At 44.7% G+C, this 23,961-nt stretch overlaps 1 protein-coding gene across 3 annotated transcripts in view; it reads left to right on the top strand.

Annotated features, from left to right (window-relative positions):
• LOC110523448 (dual specificity tyrosine-phosphorylation-regulated kinase 4) overlaps positions 1–23,961 on the top strand; it is a 35,572-nt gene extending 11,611 nt beyond the window's left edge. Inside the window, exons 1-13 of one of the 3 annotated variants that reach the window (XM_036978026.1) lie at positions 4,199–4,859; positions 12,301–12,375; positions 15,973–16,122; positions 16,556–16,870; positions 17,487–17,623; positions 18,209–18,349; positions 20,271–20,409; positions 20,586–20,667; positions 20,815–20,987; positions 21,077–21,137; positions 21,489–21,618; positions 21,780–21,961; positions 22,091–23,961. In XM_036978026.1, coding sequence (XP_036833921.1) covers positions 4,836–4,859; positions 12,301–12,375; positions 15,973–16,122; positions 16,556–16,870; positions 17,487–17,623; positions 18,209–18,349; positions 20,271–20,409; positions 20,586–20,667; positions 20,815–20,987; positions 21,077–21,137; positions 21,489–21,618; positions 21,780–21,961; positions 22,091–22,359 — 1,878 coding nt within the window. In that variant the 5' untranslated portion in view covers positions 4,199–4,835 and the 3' untranslated portion in view covers positions 22,360–23,961. Of the gene's footprint in view, positions 1–4,198; positions 4,860–12,300; positions 12,376–15,972; positions 16,123–16,555; positions 16,871–17,486; positions 17,624–18,208; positions 18,350–20,270; positions 20,410–20,585; positions 20,668–20,814; positions 20,988–21,076; positions 21,138–21,488; positions 21,619–21,779; positions 21,962–22,090 lie in introns of those variants that run through there. The other 2 variants (XM_036978022.1, XM_036978028.1) reach the window with 2 other exon arrangements.

The raw sequence follows: 23,961 nt of genomic DNA, 5'->3' as shown, positions 1-23,961 counted from the left end.
CAGTGTATCCCCCCCCCCCCATCTTTCATTTTTAAACACATTTGTATTTACATTGTTGAGCAATACATGGACCTTTTAGTTTGATTACTAGACAATTGTAACACTTCAGCTCAAACCATTGCAAATTAACTGTAGTTAATTTGAGTCATTTTATCGACTCCATATTTCTACTTATTGTCAGGCAATGTAGATAGGTATTTTGAACTGGGTAAAGGAAGATATTTTAGGAAGGGGCTGAGATGATGAGGTGGACATGGGGGGGGGGGGGGGGGGGGGGGGGGCGTGTTGGTGGTCAGAAGTGCTTGAACAGCGGTGTTTGATTACAGGAGATAACGACCACAGTGCTGAAATAGGAGAAGGCACTGCAGCATCGCTCTAGCTTATCTCATCATTATCTGCCAGTGTGGATTTTTTGTGCTGTGATTCAAGTATTGTTTCATTATTTGGCTGACACAGGGAGCTGTGCAAGGATCCTGGTCAAAGGATTGTCTGATGTGTGAGCTAGTTATAACCAGTATAAATCTGTCTCACCATAACCGATATGTGAGATTTTGTACTTTTCAGTCCTATTGATCAGAGAACACCTGTGCTATTTTTATACTGATAGGAGAGTTTAGTTTTAGATGTGTAGGAGGCATATTTTGACAGGATAGTGGTAATTTCTCTGAGGACAAGATTTTTGGCACCATGCCAGCATACTCAGAGGCAAGTCAGTCTTACTGCCTTAGGAACAGAGACAGCATACATTGAGATATGAATAGATGTACATGTACAGTGCATTCGAAAAGTATTCAGACCCCTTCCCTTTTTCCACATTTTGTTACATTACAGCCTTATTAAAACATTTATGAAATTATTTTCCCCCTCATCAATCTACACACAATACCCCATAATGACAAAATGAAAAGAGGTTTTTAGACATTTTTGAAAATGTATTAAAAATAAAAAACAGAAATACCTTATTTACATAAGAATTCAGACCCTTTGCTATGAGACTCGAAAATGAGCTCAGGTGCATCCTGTTTCCATTGATCATCCTTGAGATGTTTCTACAACTTGATTGGAGTCCACCTGTAGTACATTCAATTGATTGATTGGACATGATTTGGAAAGGCACACACCTGTCTATATAAGGTTCTACAGTTGACAGTTGACAGTGCATGTCAGAGCAAACATGTAGCCATGAGGTGGAAGGACATGTCCGTAGAGCTCCAAGACAGGATTGTGTCGAGGCACAGATTTGGGGAAGGGTACTGTTATGGACATTTTTCTGTGTTCATGCAAGTGACTGATTGAACAAATCCTCACTATCAAGTACCTGCAATTTGGCAGTATGCCCAGAACCTTGTTTTGAGAAAGGGATATCTCAGTTTCAAGGTCTCAGCATAGAGAAAATAATCCTTATGAGGTATTGGTCTGTCACATGCATGACCAAGTATTGGTCGGTCACATGAATGAAGCAAACGTTTATGACGTTAATGATTGCCTGTATATAAGAGAACTAACAGGACTGCCCCGGGTAGAGCTCCTGATCGACATGTGTACTTGGTGCATTGAGTTGGTTGGAACCTCTCCAGCGCACTGATAATAAACAAGGATTCATTTAAGATTGACTTTGAGTGTCCCTGTGTAAAATTTCCATGACAGTACCAAAGAAATTCTGCAGCTGTGAAGGTTCCCAAGAACACAGAGACCTCCATCATTCTTAAATGGAAGAGGTTTGGAACCACCAAGGCTCTTCCTATAGCTGGCCGCCTGGCCAAACTGAACAATCGGGTGAGAAGGGCCTTTCGTCAGGGAGATGACCAAGAACCCAATGGTCACTCTGACAGAGCTCCAGAGTTCCTCTGTGAAGATGGGAGAACCTTCCAGAAGGACCACCATCTCTGCAGCACCCCACCAATCAGGCCTTTATGGTAGAGTGGCCAGATGGAAGCCACTCCTCAGTAAAAGGCACATGACAGCCCGCTTGGAGTTTGCCAAAAGGCACCTAAAGGACTCTCAGACCTTAAGAAACGTGATTCTCTGTTCTGATGAAACCTTGGCCTGAATGCCAAGCGTCACGTCTGGAGGAAACATGGCACCATCTCTACAGTGAAGCATGGTGGTGGCAGCATCATGCTGTGGGGATGTTTTTCAGCGGCAGGGACTGGTAGACTAGTCAGGATCGAGGGAAAGAGGAACAGAGCAAAGTACAGAGAGATCCTTGATGAAAACCTGCTCCAGAGCGGTCAGGACCTCAGACTGGGGCAAAGGTTCACCTTCCGACAGGATACAGATCCCAAGCAAACAGCCAAGACAACACAGGAGTGGCTTCGGGACAAGTCTCTGAATGCCCTTGAGTGGCCCAGCCAGAGCCTAGACTTGAACCCGATCAAACATCTCTGGAGAGACCTGAAAATATCTGTGCAGCAATCCTCCCCATCCAACCTAACAGAGCTTGAGAGGATCTGCAGTGAAGAATGGGAGAGACTCCCCAAATACAGGTATGCCAAGCTTGTACCCAAGAAGACTCTAGGCTGTAATCGCTGCCAAAGGTGCTTCAACAAGGTACTGAGTAAAGGGTCGGAATACTTATGTAAATGTGATATTTCCGTGTTTTATTTAGAAACAAAAAAAATTGTCTTAACCTGTGTTTGCTTTGTCATTGTGGGATATTGCTTGTAGATTGATAAGGGGGGAAAAAAATGTTATCCATTTTAGAGTAAGGCGGTAATGTAACAAAATGTGGAAAAAGTCAAGGGGTCGGAATACTTTCCGAATGCACTGTATGTTTTGAAAAGGATAGTGAAAAAGTAACCACTGACGACAACATCCCTTGATCAATCTGCATTATTTTAAGTCCACCACTCTTCACTTAAAACTTTATTTTATGGGCCGCGACCGGGAGGTCCATGGGGACGCACAATTGGCCCAGCGTCGTCTGGGTTATCCTTGTCTCATCGCGCACTAGCGACTACTGTGGCGGGACGGGTGCAGTGCACGCTGACCAGGTCGTCAGGTGTACGGTGTTTCCTCCGACACATTGGTGCGGCTGGCTTCCGGGTTGGATATGCATTGTGTCAAGAAGCAGTGCGGCTAGGTTGGGTTGTGTTTGGGAGGACGCATGGCTCTCTACCTTCGCCTCTCCCTAGTCCGTACGGGAGTTGCAGCGATGAGACAAGACTGTAACTACCAATTGGAGTCCGCGAAATTGGAGAGAAAAAAGGGGTATATTAAAAAATAAAACATTTTATGGGACCAGAATTTATCAGCCTTGGCTCAATCAAATGTTCTCCACTGTAAATGAAGCCTGCGTATGCCGAACATGGCGGTTCTGCAAGTTTTCCATCAGAAAGGACTTGAGAGCTGCCCAGTTCCAACAGGTTTGACTAAGGGTACAGGGGTAGTAGACTGAAGGAGCACTCTCCGTCATGGATAGATCATCCTCCTATAGTCCTGTCTGATTACTGGAAAGCCCTTGTTGCATTACAACCACTCTATAATCATATTCAACTGAATCATCTGCAACTTTACTCCAAGCTTCCTCATTTTGTAAGGGGATGGTTTTTGTTTTCATCCGCCTCACGCTGTCTGTGATTAGTCATTCGGTCTTTGTCCCATGTTACAATGGAAAATCATCTTACACTTACATCATTGATGTTCGGGTGTGAAGAATGCCTGGTGTTGTCTCCCACTACAACATTGAAACACTCCGTTTCTCGGGTCAGCATGAGTTGAGGTGATTTTACTGTTCCCCAACTAGTCTTTATGTGCTGGTACATAATAAGCCTCCATTGCAGCATAGGACTACTCATATTGATGATTTGTATAACCTATTATAAAAGTGGTTTAACCTATTATAAAACAAGCTGTGCATTACGAGAAGGCAGGTATTATATTATGTAGGCTACCTTTACGTGTTGCATCATTCTTTATTTTGTGTGTGTGCGTGCGTGTGTGTGTGTGACAGAGAGAGAGAGAGAGAGAGAGAGAGAGAGAGAGGTAAAATCCAGCACGCCTTTACCATTGTTTGTGTCTGCCAGTGCAAACCTACAATTTCAACTTTTAACACATGAGGTCGAAAGGGGACAAAACTTCGCAGGGGGGAATTAATGTTTAACATATTTACAACAAAAAAAGTATCTACCCCCTGAGAGGTCTTATGCCTCAATACAGAGTCTTTTTAAAAAAAAATTTAATTTAATAGTTATTTTTAGGGACAGCAGCATGTCTCAACACATCACACGACCATTTCCTGCAACGTGAGGAGACTCAGCACTGCGACTCAGTATGGGCTATCCACAGGGATACAGTGTGCGTTTTAGCCACAGTGCCTTAGCAGTAGGCTACAGAATATTGGCTACTGTATAGGTATGTGCGCAATGGCGCACATTCACCGAGCACTATTGGATTTTAGGAGTGTCAGTCGAATGTAGGGGAGGATAGGTAGCCAAAAACAAATCTATATCGGGAAGACCCAGCTGTCAGATGCAGAAACGTGAACAGGTGGCCTCTCCAGAGACTTACGCGTGAAGGTGAATAGACTAACAGCTTACCTCTTTCTCTAATCTTCTGCTGACGACAGCAATACTGACCCTACGGTCTAAATTATGTCTATCGCAGTTTGAGATTCAAGACCCGATCAATTCGTGTTGATTCAAGTGACAGTCGCTCCTCGGTTGGACTTTCGTTGCTGACGTTTTTTTCTCCAAGTGTCAGAGAATCTGAAAGTGACGTCTGGACTTTCGAAGATGTGCTGGCGCCTTGCATTTACCTGGATTTCACAGTAGTTACTTTCACGTGTAGGCTACATTGAGATTGGGATTTACTAAGGACCCAGGTGCCAAAGCAGCATGTTTCCCGAAATTAATAACAAGGTGAGGTCCATCATCTATTTTGGGTATATCCATGAATCCGTTATTTATTTATCTCTTTAGGCTACGGATTTTGACCCAAAACATTTTTTTACAGCATTTATTTTCTGTTCTCTTGTCTACTCGACTTTTATTTTATATTTTGCTTGAACATCAGAAAGTTATGTATTTTTTATGTCTGAAGTCTGAAATAATAATTGTTGTTGTTTAGATTGTATGGAGATTCACTTTTGTATTCCACTTATTTCACAAATACAGACTATTATGATATGTGTTATGAAGTAGGCCTAAACATTGTGTCCCATTTAGTAGGCTAATTCGCCTATAGGTTGTCGTGATTATCTGAGACAGTAAACATGATCCATGGCTATTTCAGTCTACACTTTATTTTATGAGTCATGGTGTTGAGATAAGCTCTATAGCTTCACCATAAATAGGATCAAACATGATCAAGGACAGGGAACCAGCAACTCATTCATCCACTGTTTACAAAGAATATTAGCCTTGTAACCATGTGTCATTAATTATTTGCAACATCATTGTCACATTGATAACCTAACCAGCCAACTGTACCTCAGTTAATGCAACATTTTATTTGATCTGAATAGCAAAAGTTTGTCGCTCTTATTCAGCTCTTCTTGGTATTTTCGATACTTTGATTATCATCGACATTGAAGCGTTACTTTCCACATGCTTTACTGTGACGGGTGTCATATGAGTCTCAGAAAATACATACTTTTGTATATATGGTGTATGTGGACACCCCTTCAAACGATTGGATTTGTCTATTTCAGCCACATCCGTTGCTGACAAGTGTATAAAATTGAGCGCACAGCCATGCAATCTCCATAGGGAAACACTGACATGAGAAGGGCCTTACTGTAGAAGTAGAAGTGCCTTCCTCACCATCTTAAATAAGCATGCCCCATTCAAAACATTTAGAACCAGGAACAGATATAGCCCTTGGTTCACTCGAGACCTGACTGCCCTTGACCAGCACAAAAACATCCTGTGGCGTACTGCATTAGCATCAAATAGCCCCTGCGATATGCAACTTTTCAGGGAAGTTAGGAACTAATATACACAGGCAGTTATGAAAGCTAAGGCTAGCTTTTTCTTTTTTTCTTTTTTTTTTCTTAAAAAAAAAGTTACCCCTTTTTCTCCCCAATCTCGTGGTATCCAATTGTTAGTAGCTACTATCTTGTCTCATCGCTACAACTCCCGTACGGGCTCGGGAGAGACGAAGGTTGAAAGTCATGCGTTCTCCGATACACAACCCAACCAAGCCACACTGCTTCTTAACACAGCGCGCATCCAACCCGGAAGCCAGCCACACCAATGTGTCGGAGGAAACACCGTGTACCTGGCAACCTTGGTTAGCGTGCACTGCGCCCGGCCCGCCACAGGAGTCGCTGGTGCACGATGAGACAAGGATGTCCCTACCGGCCAAACCCTCCCTAACCCGGATGACGCTAGGCCGATTGTGCGTCGCCCCACGACCTCCCGGTCGCAGCTGGTTACGACAGAGCCTGGGCGTGAACCCAGAGTCTCTGGTAGTACAGCGCCCTTAACCACTGTGCCACCCGGGAGGCCTAGGCTCCTGTAGCACAAACTCAAAAAAGTTCTGGGACACTGTAAAGTCCATGGAGAATAAGAGCACCTCCTCCCAGCTGCCCACTGCACTGTGGCTAGGAAACACTGTCACCACCGATAAATCCACGATAAACATATTTCTACGGCTGGCCATGCTTTCCACCTGGCTACTCCTACCCAGGTCAACTGCCCTGCATCCCCCACAGCAACTCGCCCAAGCCTCCCCCATTTCTCTTTCACCCAAAACCAGATAGATGATGTTTTGAAAGAGCTGCAAAATCTGGACTCCTACAAATCAGCCGGGCTAGACAATCTGGACCCTCTCTTTCTAAAATGATTTGCCAAAATTGTTGCAACCCCTATTACTAGCCTGTTCAACCTCTCTTTCGTATCGTCTAAGATCCACAAAGATTGGAAAGCTGCCACGGTTATCCCCCTCTTCAAAGGGGGAGACACTCTAGACTCAAACTGCTACAGACCTATATCTATCCTACCATGCCTTTCTAAGGTCTTCGAAAGCCAAGTTAACAAACAGATCTCCGACCATTTCGAATCCCACCGTACATTCTCCGCTATGCAATCTGGTTTCCGAGCTGTTCATGGGTGCACCTTAGCCATGCTCAAGGTCCTAAACGATATCAGAACTGCCATCGATAAGAGACAATACTGTGCAGCTGTATTCATCGACCTGGCCAAGGCTTTCGACTCTGTCAATCACCACATTCTTATTGGCAGACTCAACAGCCTTGGTTTCTCAAATGACTGCCTCGCCTGGTTCACCAACTACTTCTCTGATAGAGTTCAGTGTGTCAAATCGAAGGGCCTGTTGTCCAGACCTCTGGCAGTCTCTATGGGGGTGCCACAGGGTTCAATTCTCGGGCCAACTCTCTTCTCTGTATATATCAATGATGTCGCTCTTGCTGCTGGTGATTCTCTGATCCACCTCTACGCAGACGACACTATTCTGTATACTTCTGGCCCTTCTTTGGACACTGTGCTACAGTGCCTTGCGAAAGTATTCGGCCCCCTTGAACTTTGCGACCTTTTGACACATTTCAGGCTTCAAACATAAAGATATAAAACTGTATTTTTTTGTGAAGAATCAACAACAAGTGGGACACAATCATGAAGTGGAACGACATTTATTGGATATTTCAAACTTTTTTAACAAATCAAAAACTGAAAAATTGGGCGTGCAAAATTATTCAGCCCCTTTACTTTCAGTGCAGCAAACTCTCTCCAGAAGTTCAGTGAGGATCTCTGAATGATCCAATGTTGACCTAAATGACTAATGATGATAAATACAATCCACCTGTGTGTAATCAAGTCTCCGTATAAATGCACCTGCACTGTGATAGTCTCAGAGGTCCGTTAAAAGCGCAGAGAGCATCACGAAGAACAAGGAACACACCAGGCAGGTCCGAGATACTGTTGTGAAGAAGTTTAAAGCCGGATTTGGATACAAAAAGATTTCCCAAGCTTTAAACATCCCAAGGAGCACTGTGCAAGCGATAATATTGAAATGGAAGGAGTATCAGACCACTGCAAATCTACCAAGACCTGGCCTTCCCTCTAAACTTTCAGCTCATACAAGGAGAAGACTGATCAGAGATGCAGCCAAGAGGCCCATGATCACTCTGGATGAACTGCAGAGATCTACAGCTGAGGTGGGAGACTCTGTCCATAGGACAACAATCAGTCGTATCTTGCACAAATCTGGCCTTTATGGAAGAGTGGCAAGAAGAAAGCCATTTCTTAAAGATATCCATAAAAAGTGTTGTTTAAAGTTTGCCACAAGCCACACCAAACATGTGGAAGAAGATGCTCTGGTCAGATGAAACCAAAATGTAACTTTTTGGCAACAATGCAAAACGTTATGTTTGGCGTAAAAGCAACACAGCTGAACACACCATCCCCACTGTCAAACATGGTGGTGGCAGCATCATGGTTTGGGCCTGATTTTCTTCAGCAGGGACAGGGAAGATGGTTAAAATTGATGGGAAGATGGATGGAGCCAAATACAGGACCATTCTGGAAGAAAACCTGATGGAGTCTGCAAAAGACCTGAGACTGGGATGGAGATTTGTCTTCCAACAAGACAATGATCCAAAACATAAAGCAAAATCTACAATGGAATGGTTCAAAAATAAACATATCCAGGTGTTAAAATGGCCAAGTCAAAGTCCAGACCTGAATCCAATCGAGAATCTGTGGAAAGAACTGAAAACTGCTGTTCACAAATGCTCTCCATCCAACCTCACTGAGCTCGAGCTGTTTTGCAAGGAGGAATGGGAAAAAATGTCAGTCTCTCGATGTGCCAAACTGATAGAGACATACCCCAAGCGACTTACAGCTGTAATCGCAGCAAAAGGTGGCGCTACAAAGTATTAACTTAAGGGGGCTGAATAATTTTGCACGCCCAATTTTTCAGTTTTTGATTTGTTAAAAAAGTTTGAAATATCCAATAAATGTCGTTCCACTTCATGATTGTGTCCCACTTGTTGTTGATTCTTCACAAAAAAATACAGTTTTATATCTATATGTTTGAAGCCTGAAATGTGGCAAAAGGTCGCAAAGTTCAAGGGGGCCGAATACTTTCGCAAGGCACTGTAACTAAACTCCAGACGAGCTCCAATGCCATACAACTCTCCTTCCGTGGCCTCCAACTGCTCTGAAATGCAAGTAAAACTAAATGCATGCTCTTCAACCGATCGCTGCCCGCACCTGCCCGCCCGTCCAGAATCACTACTCTGGACGGTTATAACTTAGAGTATGTGGACAACTAAATAACTAGGTGTCTGGTTAGACGGTAAACTCTCCTTCCAGACCCACATTAAGCATCTCCAAAATTAAATCTAGAATCGGCTTCCTATTTTGCAACAAAGCATCCTTTACTCATGCTGCCAAACATACCCTCATAAAACTGACTATCCTACCGATCCTCGACTTCGGCGATGTCATTTACAAAATAGCCTCCAATACTCTACTCAACAAATTGGATGCAGTCTATCACAGTGCCATCCATTTTGTCACCAAAGCGCCATAATACTACCCACCACTACGACCTGTACACTCTCGAAAGGCTGGCCCTCACTTCATACTTGTCGCACTGCGCCAAACCCACTGGCTCCAGGTCATCTACAAGTCTTTGCTAGGTAAAGCCCCGCCTTATCTCAGTTCACTGGTCACCATAGCAACACCCACCCACAGCACACGCTCCAGCAGGTATATTTCTCAGGTCACCCCCAAAGCCAATTCCCCATACTGTATTTATTTATTTATTTATTTTGCTCCTTTGCACCCCAGTATCTCTACTTGCACATTCATCTTCTGCACATTTATCACTCCAGTGTTTAATTGCTATATCGTAATTACCTCGCCACTATGGCCTATTTATTGCCTTACTTCTCTTATCTTACCTCATTTGCACACACTGTATATAGACTTTTTTTCTACTTTATTATTGACTGTATTATATGTTTGTTTATTCAATGTGTAACTCTGTGTTGTTGCATGTGTCGAACTGCTTTGATTTATCTTGGCCAGGTCGCAGTTGTAAATGAGAACTTGTTCTCAACTAGCCTACCTTGTTAAATAAAGGTGAAATAAAAAAATAAACTGAAGAACTCAGTGACTTTCAACATGGCGCAGTCATAGGATGCCACCTTTCCAACAAGTCAGTTCGCCCTGCTAAAGCTGCCCTAGGTCAACTATAAGTACTGTTTTTGTGAAGTGGAAACATCTAGGAGCAACAACGGCTCAGCTGCGAAGTGGTAGGCCGCACGAGCTCACAGAACGGGAGCTTTCAGTTGCCACCAGGTGCTGAAGTGCGTAGTGCATAAAACTAATCTGTCCTCAGTTGCAACACTCACTACGTAGTTCCAAACTGCCTCTGGAAGCACAAGAACTGTTTGTCTGGAGCTTCATGAAATGGGTTTCCATGGCCGAGCAGCAGCACACAAGGCTAAGATCGCCATGTGCAATACCAAGCTTCGGCTGGAGTGATGTAAAGCTTGCCGCCATTGGACTTTGCAGCAGTGAAAACGTGTTCTCTGGAGAGATTAATCCCGCTTCACCATCTGGCAGTTCGACGGACAAATCTGGGTTTGGCGGATGCCAGGAGAACGCTACCTGCCCCAATGTCTAGTGTCAACTGTAAAGTTTGGTGGAAGAGTAATAATGGTCTGGGGCTGTTTTTCATGGTTTTCTAAGCCCCTTAATTCCAGTGAAGGGAAATCTTAACGTTACAAAGCAAGTTCATACAGAAATAACTTGACTGGCCTGCACAGAGCCCTGACCTGAACCCTATCAAACACCTTTGGGATGAATTGGAACGCCGACTGCGAGCCAGGCCTAATCACCTAACATCAGTGCCCGACCTCACTAATGCTCTTGTGGCTGAATGGAAGCAAGTCCCTGCAGCAATGTTCCAACATCTAGTGGAAAGCCTTCCCAGAAGGGTGGAGGCTGTTGTAGCAGCAAAGGGGGATGAACTCCATATAAATGACCATGATTTTGGAATGAGATGTTCAACGAGCAGGTGTCCACATACTTTTGGTCATGTAGTGTATTTGGAATACTGTGATCCCTTTCAAGGACCATTCCAGTATCCAGTAAGATGTGCACTGCAGCCAATTAATGGGGTAGCTTCCCACATTGCAGTACAACCCTCACTCTCACAAACCTCCCAGGGGGCAGCCAAGGTTGTGTTATGTGTGCATCCTGCATTAATATCTGAATGTGTGTTTGCTGCCTTGAACTCAGATTCCAAACAGCCAATGGTGTGGGCACTATTGTCCTTCTACTCTAAATCCACCCCAGAAACCGTGCCTTATCCTTTTATACATGGCCCTGGGTATGTATGCATGGGAATCAAAATACTATCATATGGGTCAGTAAGAATAATGAGCATATGGATGGAAGAGATATCCGTTTAGTGAACTCGTGAAAAAGTATAGTGTTACTCTAGGTCTAGGTCAAGTTCAATCATAAATCTGTTCTGCTGCCCAAGTACCCAGCCAACCGTTGCCCATGCCCTCTCAGGCTCTCTGAGTTTAGCCTGTGCCCATCTGGGCTGGAGGTTTTAGTCCACCCATACGGCGTCTCTCAGTCTCTCAACACACTGTTAGTTGACATGCTCCCCTCTGATTAAGGCACGTGTTAGCATAGCTATGCGGACAATTTTGCACCAGAACTAATAGAATCGCAGTGGCTCATATATAGCCTGGCACCAGACTGAATTGTGCTTTGAGAAATAAAGTCCACGATCAACAAGCCCTCTGCTCTCCTTTCCATTACCACCATCATCACCACACCCTTACACTCTTCATAGAACATCAGAGCCAATGCTCCAGGAAAGGATTGTAGGTTGTGGAAAAACTGAGTGATAAAGAGACCATTGTTACTGTGGTAGTGACTTGCACAAAATACTCTAATTTCAGGGAGTGTGCATCGTCTTTGCTTGTGTGGTAATAATCCTACTTCACTGCCCACTGGCTGTTTATATCTGTGGGACCCACCGCTGTGCTGGGACTTTCAGTCCCACCAGCAACAACCAGGCTGTTTATTCTCCTCATTCAAAGAGATGCTTTGAAGTGAATCAGTTTCGGATACAAAAAAATATGTGATTTATAATTCAAAACAATACGTGATTTATAATTCAGATGAATGACCTCAACGACTTGTTATGAGTCATATTAAATCTATTTAACAAAACTGAATCTGATTTTAGAGAGATTCCCTTGGCAATGCTGTATCCATCGCCACCCCCTCACTGACTTAAAGAGGTATATAGAAGCGAGTTTTGTGTGTAAATGTAATGTTAAGTCAAGTCTCCCATATTCCTCCACAGTCTTCAAAACCAGAGGCCTTCCCCCACTCACACAGACTCCAGACCCAACAGGCAACCAACCGGCCCTATTTACAGGTGAGCCTTTACTCACAGGTGACCCCTGACCTGCGGAGCATTTGAGCACCTGCAGACCCACTCTTTCAATCCTGTATATTTCTGTCTGTGCTATGCCCTCCCCCTTTCACTCCACCAAAACTCATTACCCTAGCTAGGTCATGCTACTGGAGGGCACTGGAGTACACGGAATATATGGAGCAACTACCTTGTAACCACTCCCAAGGGGTAAAATCATGGTGCTGCTCACTGTCAGACCTGGATGTGTTTAAGAACACAGAGTAGTAGTCTAGTCAGCTTGAATCCAGTTGTGCATAAGCATGATACTGTATTTGCATCCATGTGCTTGTTATGGCAGGTGCTTGGACCTATATTTAGCCTGTGTCTCTATGCGTCAAGACCAAGTTGGCAGCTACTGCAGCAGCCTGTGTCTCAATGCGTCATGACCAAGAAGGCAGCTACTGCAGCAGCCTGTGTCTCAATGCGTCATGGCCAAGTTGGCAGCTACTGCAGCAGCCTGTGTCTCTATGCGTCAAGACCAAGTTGACAGCTACTGCAGCAGCCTGTGTCTCAATGCGTCATGACCAAGAAGGCAGCTACTGCAGCAGCCTGTGTCTCAATGCGTCATGGCCAAGTTGGCAGCTACTGCAGCAGCCTGTGTCTCAATGCGTCATGACCAAGTTGGCAGCTACTGCAGCAGCCTGTGTCTCTATGCGTCAAGACCAAGTTGGCAGCTACTGCAGCAGCCTGTGTCTCAATGCGTCATGACCAAGAAGGCAGCTACTGCAGCAGCCTGTGTCTCAATGCGTCATGGCCAAGTTGGCCGCTACTGCAGCAGCCTGTGTCTCAATGCGTCATGACCAAGTTGGCAGCTACTGCAGCAGCCTGTGTCTCAATGCGTCATGACCAAGTTGGCAGCTACTGCAGCAGCCTGTGTCTCAATGCGTCATGACCAAGTTGGCAGCTACTGCAGCAGCCTGTGTCTCAATGCGTCATGACCAAGTTGGCAGCTACTGCAGCAGCCTGTGTCTCAATGCGTCATGACCAAGTTGGCAGCTACTGCAGCAGCCTGTGTCTCAATGCGTCATGACCAAGTTGGCAGCTACTGCAGCAGCCTGTGTCTCAATGCGTCATGACCAAGTTGGCAGCTACTGCAGCAGCCTGTGTCTCTATGCGTCATGACCAAGTTGGCAGCTACTGCAGCAGCCTGTCTCTCTATGCGTCATGACCAAGTTGGCAGCTACTGCAGCAGCCTGTGTCTCTATGCGTCATGACCAAGTTGGCAGCTACTGCAGCAGCCTGTGTCTCTATGCGTCATGACCAAGTTGGCAGCTACTGCAGCAGCCTGTCTCTCAATGCGTCATGACCAAGTTGGCAGCTACTGCAGCAGCCTGTGTCTCAATGCGTCATGACCAAGTTGGCAGCTACTGCAGTAGCCTGTGTCTCAATGCGTCATGACCAAGTTGGCAGCTACTGCAGCAGCCTGTGTCTCTATGCGTCATGACCAAGTTGGCAGCTACTGCAGCAGCCTGTGTCTCAATGCGTCATGACCAAGTTGGCAGCTACTGCAGTAGCCTGTGTCTCAATGCGTCATGACCAAGTTGGCAGCTACTGCAGCAGCCTGTGTCTCAATGCGTCATGACCAAGTTGGCAGCTACTGCAGCAGCCTGTGTCTCTATGCGTCATGACCAAGTTGGCCGCTACTGCAGTAGCCTGTGTCTCAATGCGTCATGACCAAGTTGGCAGCTACTGCAGCAGCCTGTGTCTCAATGCGTCATGACCAAGTTGGCAGCTACTGCAGCAGCCTGTGTCTCAATGCGTCATGACCAAGTTGGCAGCTACTGCAGCAGCCTGTGTCTCTATGCGTCATGACCAAGTTGGCCGCTACTGCAGTAGCCTGTGTCTCAATGCGTCATGACCAAGTTGGCAGCTACTGCAGCAGCCTGTGTCTCAATGCGTCATGACCAAGTTGGCAGCTACTGCAGCAGCCTGTGTCTCAATGCTTCATGACCAAGTTGGCAGCTACTGCAGCAGCCTGTGTCTCAATGCGTCATGACCAAGTTGGCATCTACTGCAGCAGCCTGTGTCTCAATGCGTCATGACCAAGTTGGCCGCTACTGCAGCAGCCTGTGTCTCAATGCGTCATGACCAAGTTGGCAGCTACTGCAGCAGCCTGTGTCTCAATGCGTCATGACCAAGTTGGCAGCTACTGCAGCAGCCTGTGTCTCAATGCGTCATGACCAAGTTGGCAGCTACTGCAGCAGCCTGTGTCTCAATGCGTCATGACCAAGTTGGCAGCTACTGCAGCAGCCTGTGTCTCAATGCGTCATGACCAAGTTGGCAGCTACTGCAGCAGCCTGTGTCTCAATGCGTCATGACCAAGTTGGCAGCTACTGCAGCAGCCTGTGTCTCAATGAGTCATGACCAAGTTGGCAGCTACTGCAGCAGCCTTTGTCTCTATGCGTCATGACCAAGTTGGCAGCTACAGCAGCAGCCTGTCTCTCTATGCGTCATGACCAAGTTGGCCGCTACTGCAGCAGCCTGTCTCTCTGCGTCATGACCAAGTTGGCCGCTACTGCAGCAGCCTGTCTCTCTATGTGTCATGACCAAGTTGGCCGCTACTGCAGCAGCCTGTCTCTCTGCGTCATGACCAAGTTGGCCGCTACTGCAGCAGCCTGTCTCTCTATGCGTCATGACCAAGTTGGCCGCTACTGCAGCAGCCTGTCTCTCTGCGTCATGACCAAGTTGGCAGCTACTGCAGCAGCCTGTCTCTCTATGCGTCATGACCAAGTTGGCCACTACTGCAGCAGCTTGTGCACGTGCGATTAAATATCACCGCTATGTAAAGATTTGGGTGCACTTTTCAACCTGTTGTTTTGGGCTGCTGTGCCTGCTGTAACCAAAGCAAAGGGATATATGACTACCGGTTCCAATTTACAATAACTGTCTATAATATCATCAATGTATTTACATTATTTATACAGGCTGATACAGTCATTACCGTGGAAGTCATTAAATATGTTACCGGCATGCATCATTTTTATGATTTTCTGAATAAACTCATGATCCCTGCCCTTGTTGCAGTCTAGGTTAGAGGTCTCCTTTCCCCATCATTAGCTTGGCTATTCCTGCAAGGCAGCCAGTGACACATGTAAACCTGCTCCTACAGCAAGCAGGATGTCAGCTAGAGAAAGGCCTGCTCCAGTTCAGCTCCCCCACAGCAGCAGATAGTGCTGACGCGGTCTGTCAGGGCCCAGTCTCCAATGTTTTGTCCCCGACTCACTCTCACCCTGCTCAGTAATTCCACCCTCAACCCTGGGGGTCCTGGTTACCTGAGCCACCACATTTAAAATGGCCAGAGCAGATCTCTCCCTCTATCCCTCCCTTTATTTTTGCTCCAACTTCCTCTCCCGTCTCCAAACCTGGGCCATAGAGTATGTGACCACATAGTCTCTTCCCACAGCCGCTGTAATTCTGACACCGCTGGGGTTAGAGCGCCATGAGTCTGGCAAGCAAGACTAGTTACGACGATACAATATGTTATTGCACTTTTACTGTTTTCATCTGCATGTTTAAAAAAAAACTTCCTTTATTTGAACCTTTTTCTCTCTCCTGTAGAAGTTTAACTCGGAGGGGACCTTGCCCCATCTGGAGCCCCCAGTGATACAGGTGGTTGTCAGCAATGCCAAACTCCACCACCAGCAGTCCGATAGCATTCTGCCCCACATCGTCAACAAGGGGGTGCAGAGCAACTACCAGACACAACAGGTGAGGCTACATTTCACACTGTGTCACACTATACTGTTGGCCGCCAAGATCACTTGACTCCAGTTGTCAATTGTAAATGCACATGTAAATAATAAGTCCTTGATAGTTTATACATCTTCAGATGAACCCTCTGAGCCCCAGGGGGAACAGCTCATAACAACAGAGCAAATGAAATGGCATCAAACACATGGAAACCATGTGTTTTATGTATTTGATACCATTCCACTGATTCCGCTCCAGCCGTTACCACGAGACCATTCTCCCCAATTAAGGTGCCACCAGCCTCCTGTGCTCTGAGCTGTATCTGACATGTATCGCTCCCAGCAATGTAAAAGGAAGTGAGACCTGTTTCATCAGGGTTAGGCTAAGTGATAGTGCCAAAGTGTTGTGAGAACAGATCAGCTGACCTCTTCTGTCCTTTTGTGATTGGCAGGATGAGAGATCAAAGCCGTCCTCCCAGTTCCCCATGCGGTTCGGCTCCTCCGTGGAGAACCTGTCTGACTCCATCACCACCAAGGGCCTCAGCAACAAGCTGGAGGAGAAGAAGCTTTATGAGGGACAGAGGCTGCCCATGTCTCCCACAGAGGCACTGAGGCACTTCCAGGGGCGTCTGACAGAGTTTGAGCAGGAGGAGATCATGGACTACTCAGAGATCTGGTTCCTGGGTCTGGAGACCAAAAAGTTTGAGGGCTCTCACGGGATTCCTCAGAACGCAGGCTACGACGACGAGCACGGCAGCTACAACAAGGTAACATTTCAACAAGGATTTGAATACATGTTTCTCATAAGCATGAGTTTATTTTCTATGATTGTGTTTTGCTTTTTGTGTATTGATGTGAATATTGATGTGTATATTGATGTGTACAGTATATTGATGTGTTTGATGTCTATTGATGTATATACATGGCCCACATGTGAAAGAGACCTTGGTCTCAGCATGACTCCCTGTCAAAATAAAGGTTAAATAAAAAAATGTACAAATATTATTGTGGTTCCTTAAGGTAAGAAGTAGGAGTGTTTTTGTTTATTTGCAAGACATTATGCTGTGAGCTCTCTCTCAACTTCACGGTAAACTTCTTTGAAATGACGTTAAGGCACAAGAACAGCAGTCCAATGCACTGTGAGGATTGTTTAGACTCATGACCAGAACTAGTGTTTGGCACTGGAAGTAGTAGGGAAAATGTTAATTATGTAATCATTAAAAAAAAACATCATTAAAGGATGTCATTGTACTGTATCATGAACTACTAATTAAGTACATACAATGAAGCTCTTGTATTTAAAAAATATTGTCCGACACACCATACACACACACAGTACACCAAAAAACATCCTATTGAATGTTCTGTCTGTCCCGTATCCAGGTTCTACACGACCACATTGGCTTCCGCTTTGAGGTGTTGGAGGTAATCGGGAAGGGATCCTTTGGACAGGTCCTGAAATGTCTGGACCACAAGACCCAAGAACTGGTTGCCATCAAGGTCATTCGCAACAAGAAAAGGTAGAACAGAATGTGCATCCAGTGCTCAAAGACTCTGAAACTGACCTTCTTGTGTGAGGTCATTAAACATGGACCTCTTTGTGACCTTTTCACGGGGAGGTCCAAAGGGGTCTCCTTGCTATTGCTTTACGAGCCCTCTCTCAGGCGATCCAAAGCTCTGTGTGTCAATGGAACTCCCCCTTCTCCTCTTTGACTTTAATTGATGCAGATGTCATCAGTGCTTACTGCCCTTCAATAATGCAGAAAACAAAATAGGCGCTGAACAGCCTTAGGGCTGCCTTGGTCTCGCCACTGTGGCCAAGTCTTGAACAAAGCCCTCTCTCAAAAGTCTTGTTTCTCCTGGGAGAGGAGAGGAGCTTTTCCCTTCTTTACAGCTGTCATAATTTCTCACGTCAAAGGACATTAAAACTGGAATTGAAAAATATTGGCTAAAAGATTTTCCATGGTCACTGCAAAACTAAAGCTTGTCAGTCAAAATCTGTCACTGTGGTTCATATTATATTATTTTTGTTGGGCTTTCATACTGTTTTGAATGGTTAAATCCAGAATGGAGACATGACCTGACTAACTCTTATTGGACTTCAGGTTCCACCACCAGGCCCTAGTGGAACTGAAGATCCTGGATGCTGTGAGGAGGAAAGACAGGGAAAAGTGCCACAACGTCATCCATATGAAAGAATACTTCTACTTCCGCAACCATCTCTGCATCTCCTTTGAGCTGCTAGGGTGAGTGTAGTGTGTGTAACACTATTATAAGACAACTGGAATTAGGCTGTGATTAAAGCGATCACACACACACACACACACACCAGGGCTGGGGTCAATTCGAATTCACAAAATAAACTTGAAATGCAATTCAACATTTGAATAAAGGGGCATCTATTTGCAATGACTTATCAATAAACTGAGAAGTAGAAGATATTTATTTCAATTGAATTTGAAATTAGAATCACTTCTTGAACTGACCCCAGCCCTGACACACACACACACATACGCAAATACGATCAAAATAGTCCCGGTAGAAGATAAATTAAATCCTGAATAATGAATGTGTTACTCAAAGGTATTCAAGGTTGGGCACCTCTCCCAGGGCACAACAACAAGACTTAAGCCCTGAACTCCCCTATCACATACACAGCTCGCTTATCACTAGTCACTCCATGTGCTGCACTACTTGAGCAAAGTGAGCTTCCCACCTAGAACAATCTGCCTCAAACAACCTAGCCTTAGGTTCCCTCGGAGACAAGATAGTCTTCTGGGTCATTACACCAATTGAGTACCTTTTTAAGTAGTGTAATTATTTCAAAATTAATAGTGTAAACATATAAAAACAAGATGTTACGAACCTCGTCCTCCTCTTCTGAGGAGGAGAAGCCAGAAGGATCGGAGGACCAAAACGCAACGTGGTAAGTGTCCATAATGTTTATTTTAAAACATAAACTGAACACTACGAAATACAAAACAATAAACGTGAAATGAACGAAACAGTCCCGTGTGGCGACAAACACTGACACGGAAGACAAACACCCACAACCCAAAACTGAAACCCAGGCTACCTAAGTTTGATTCTCAATCAGGGACAACAATTGACAGCTGCCTCTGATTGAGAACCATACTAGGCCGAACTCAAAAACCAACATAGAAAAACAAACATAGACTGCCCACCCCAACTCACGCCCTGACCATACTAAAACAAAGACAAAAACAAAGGAGCTAAGGTCAGAACGTGACACAAGAGTTCAGTTCACGTAACAGGGTTGACCTTAAAATGAGAGAGGTTTTTATTCGACCTTAAAATTAATCACTAAATCACGTGAAATAAATCATCTTCAGAATTTACATTGGCAAAGCAACAAAATAACGAGGGCTTTACAATGATGGTGAAAACTTGTAGAAATGTTGGGGTTAAGTGGGTGGTTTAAAATCTTCCTAAGGGTCACAGAGGGACATGTCAAAATGCAGAATTTTGGCACTTTAGCAAGCCTTTATTCATATAAAAAAACAGATGTATTGAATTGTTCTTGTGGTCTATATTTAAGGGCACTTCATTTAATATATCAGGCTTTTAAAATTCAATATTTGTGCACAATTTCAACCTAAAATATCAAAAGGGACTAATTTAGTGGAACAACCCTTCTATACCAGTCTGGCTGACCTTTAGTAAACGTCGTAGACTGCCACCTTGCCCTGTCTAGCGTTACCGTCACCCAACCCCTTAGTTAATGCCTTGATTAGGGCCCTATCTCTATCCTCTGCCTGCTCGGGGTGTGAAGGCTCCGGTTACACTGGCCAGAGAAGTTTGTGCTTCCCGTAAGTACTGAAAAATACCAGGAATATCTCTCTTCTTAAGTCTCTCTTCTTAATGTTAAGACATTCTAGAATGTTCAGTAATCTGATATAGCATGTTCACTTCCGTTTCTATATCTGATTACTAAACTGCACGGTCCTGCTAGATTCAACAGAGCCATGGCATGAAAAAAAAACCACTGAAGTGCTGCCCTCTAGAGGACTAATAAACTGTAATGTTTGAGGCCACGTGCAAGTGTGGGAAAAAGAGAAAGAAGAGAGAACTGAGACTAGTGGCAGAAAGCTGTGTTTATCGTTCTATCAGGTCTTTAAATGATTGTGTCTTTGCGTCTTCTTATAGAGTCAACCTTTATGAACTGATTAAGAAGAACAACTTCCAGGGCTTCAGTCTGGCCCTGATTCGTCGTTTCACCCACTCCCTGCTCAAGTGCCTGCAGATGCTGCATAAGGAGAAGATCATTCACTGTGACCTCAAACCGGTAAGGTTCCTCAGACATACTATATCGGCTCTGCATAGAGTAATAACACAAATACTATTTGGCTGATGAGTCAGACATGCTAATGCACAGTACCAGTGCTCTATAAAGAAAATTAATTGGGCTGCACTTTGATTGGTTACTTGGAAAATGAACGTTGCTTCTCTTTTCCACAAAAGGAGAACATCCTTCTGTCACAGAAAGGACAAGGAAATATCAAGGTGGTGGACTTTGGGTCCAGCTGTTATGAGCAGCAGAGAGGTGAGTGTCTCACCTGATTGAAATACCTGTTACACTTGGTATAAGTCTGATATTTAAAGCTCCAAAGCCACCGCACTCATATACAGTAGCCAAACTTGAACATAAACACTGTTCTCTCCCTCTTCTTCTCCTTGCCTACCATTGTAGTCTACACCTACATCCAGAGTCGTTTCTACCGCTCCCCAGAGGTGATTCTGGGCCACCCCTACAGCATGGCCATCGACATGTGGAGCCTGGGCTGCATCATGGCTGAGCTCTACACCGGCTTCCCGCTCTTCCCTGGGGAGAGCGAGGTGGAGCAGATCGCCTGCATCATGGAGGTACACAGCCAGCCACCTGCAGACACACAGTTTTTAGCAATCCATGTATCCATCACCATTCAATAACCTTCTGTTATTTTATTTCTTAGGTATTCGGTATGCCTCCCACTGATTTTGTGCAGACAGCATCCAGGAAAAGATTGTTTTTCGGTAAGAACTTTCTGTGGTTTGTACAGTAAAAAGGTGTTACTTTAGCTCGGATATATAAGGTAGGCTGCGTTTAGATAGGCGGCCTAATTCTGATATTTTTTCCACTAATTGGTCTTTTGACAAATCACATCAGATCTTTTCAAATCTGATTGGTCAAAAACCCAATTAGTGAGAAGAAAAATCTGAATTGGTCTTCCTGTTTAAACGCAGCCGTATAGACGTATACAATGCAAGCAATAAAACATTTTAACAAAGGATTATGTCTAGGATTAATCAGATGAATCTCTGGGTTGTGTTTGAAGCATGAGGTTTGGTAAGTCTCTAACTGGCGTGTTTGATGACTTGTTGCAGACTCTAAAGGAAACCCCAGAAACATCACAAACAGCAAAGGGAAGAAGAGGCGACCCAATTCCAAAGACCTGGCCAGTGTGTTGAAAACCAATGATCCTCTGTTCCTGGACTTCCTTCGACGCTGCCTCATGTATGTCAACACCAAACACACTAGAAATCTCGCACTCAGCACAGGCTTATTACGCTATGGTGACACTGTCGTGAATAGCAGTGTTACTGTTGTCATGAGATTTCTGGTAATTTGCTCCATCTTCTCCACCCACACTCACTGTGTATTCCTGTGCTATCTAGGTGGGATCCAACCAAGCGTATGACACCAGATGAGGCGATGCAGCATGAGTGGATCCAGGAGGCCCATCTCAACAAGCTCAGGCCCAAAACACGACCCATGATGAGGAAGCCCAGTGAAAGCATGAGCAGCACAGAAAACAACTACAAGGCCACTTACCGCAAAGTAGTCACTAACAGGACAGGTAAGACCAGGCCTCTCACTTGCTTTTTTCTCTAAAAGCGAATATTCACAATGTGTCAGATCAATTTATGGATTAAACCACATCATTTTGTATGTGTGAAACACCATGTCCTCCCATTTCACATCGCAGCTGAGAAGATCGGGTCCGATAGCAACAACAAGCTGAAGAGGGACCTCTCCGCCAAGGCAGGGGGCAAGATGGTGACCGCTGAGCGACTATGTCCCATTGGAGCGTCAGCAGAGGAGCAGTTGTGTGAGGGCGTGGCCAAGGTCAACAGGGACACCAATCACGAGGCGAGCGTGGAGAGGCCCGTGCACATCATCATCAAGCCTCAGCTAGATGTGGGCACCGACGGAGAGTGCCAGGAGTCGTCCCAGTGTCTGCCCCCTATCATGTAGCAGCACAGGCAGGCAGCACTAGGCGTTATGGACTTTAACATCCTCAAAGAGGCAAAGTGGATAATGAATACTGTGGTCAGGTCTAGGGGATCTCCTGTTTTGTAACATTCCTGTGGTCTATGACACGCATTCAATACGTTTAATAAAGTCCCCTTCGCTCAGGGTTTCCCAAACTCTTAAGAGGAGCACGTTTTTTTTTTTTTTGCCTTAACACTACACAGCTGATTCAGATGATCAAAACTTGATGATTAGCTGATTAATTGAATCGGCTGTGTAGTGCTAGGGGGAAAAAACAAATCGTGCACCCCTTGGGTTCCCGGGGACCAAGTTTGGGAAACTCTGCATTGTCTACTCGTCATGGAGGAGAGCAAATATTGAGAGTTTGGCAAGCTACCAATCCTGACTGAAACCAAGGTTATTGTTGATGTTCCATTTTACTGTATAAAAGAGGCTCAGAGACAGGATCAGTTGAAGTGACAGATGTGGAATACCCTGGCACGCACGACAGCGTTACGCTTTTGTTGTGTGTCCCCTTTGTACCCAAGACCACAATCCTCAGTCCCACCTAGTGTTACCCTTTGTACATTTACTTCTTACAATGTATTATTTCTATTTTAGGTTCATCTTTTACTACTGTACTTTTTTTGCGTAGATATTCCATACCAAAGCCGCTGTGTTGTGCAATATTTTGCATGGCTTAAACAACAAACAAACCAAAAAAAGTATCTTCCTTTTAAATGGTTTTACAATTCAACAAAATGGCTATTCGTTTCTGAAGGAGCGTGTGCAATAAAGGCTGAGACATTTTTGTCACGGCTGATCTTTCAGCTTAGTTGTGCCCTGGAAGACAAAAATGTGCTATTCAAACCTTTATGACCGGCCTCTTTATTAGATTGAATAATAAGATTAGCACGATATTACATTATTATCATGGTGATTATGCGGAGGATTGTTTATGTACATTTATCCAGACATAGAGGGTATGTTTGTAATGGCTTGTTTCCCCTGTACATACCTGCTGTGATGGTTAATGTATGTAATGCAGATAAGAATGTATGGAGTATGTTACAGGTTATTGTAAAGTGTAGACAAGGTTTTACTTGTATTGTCTATGTATGAAAAAAAGAAACATTTTGTACTCGATTATGTTTGTGTTTGGAATTGTTTTTACTATTAGACAGAGACAATCCTATTAATAGTGTGTGCCTTGCAGTATTAGAATCCTTGCACTTTACCTCTGTATTTATCTCACCCACCTGCTCTCTCTGTTGAGATGCCAGCAATTCGAGCCTGGGGACCAGGTTACCTCTGTATGTACCTGGGATAAAAGACTACGATTCTTCATGTAAAAGTAATCAGATGAGAATGATGTGATTCTTGATATTGCTTGCCAGGAAATATCCAGCTAGGGAGTAGAATCATTTTGTGTTATCCCATGGCAGTTTCTATAAGTCAATGTAATGGCAAGGAATAGAACATACACAAAATCATTGTATTGGTGACATAATATCTTTGTAGCTGTAAGGCCAGAGTACAGTGTTTCGTGAAATGTATGCTGTCATTTCACTTGCATCTGATAAAGGAACGAGCTACACAAGCATA

The sequence above is a fragment of the Oncorhynchus mykiss genome, chromosome 1 (assembly GCF_013265735.2).
Source record: "Oncorhynchus mykiss isolate Arlee chromosome 1, USDA_OmykA_1.1, whole genome shotgun sequence".
In the NCBI taxonomy this organism is placed as follows: Eukaryota; Metazoa; Chordata; class Actinopteri; order Salmoniformes; family Salmonidae; genus Oncorhynchus; species Oncorhynchus mykiss.
The sequence above is the reverse complement of the archived record's forward strand: the minus strand, read 5'-3'. Positions and strand labels throughout refer to the sequence as shown.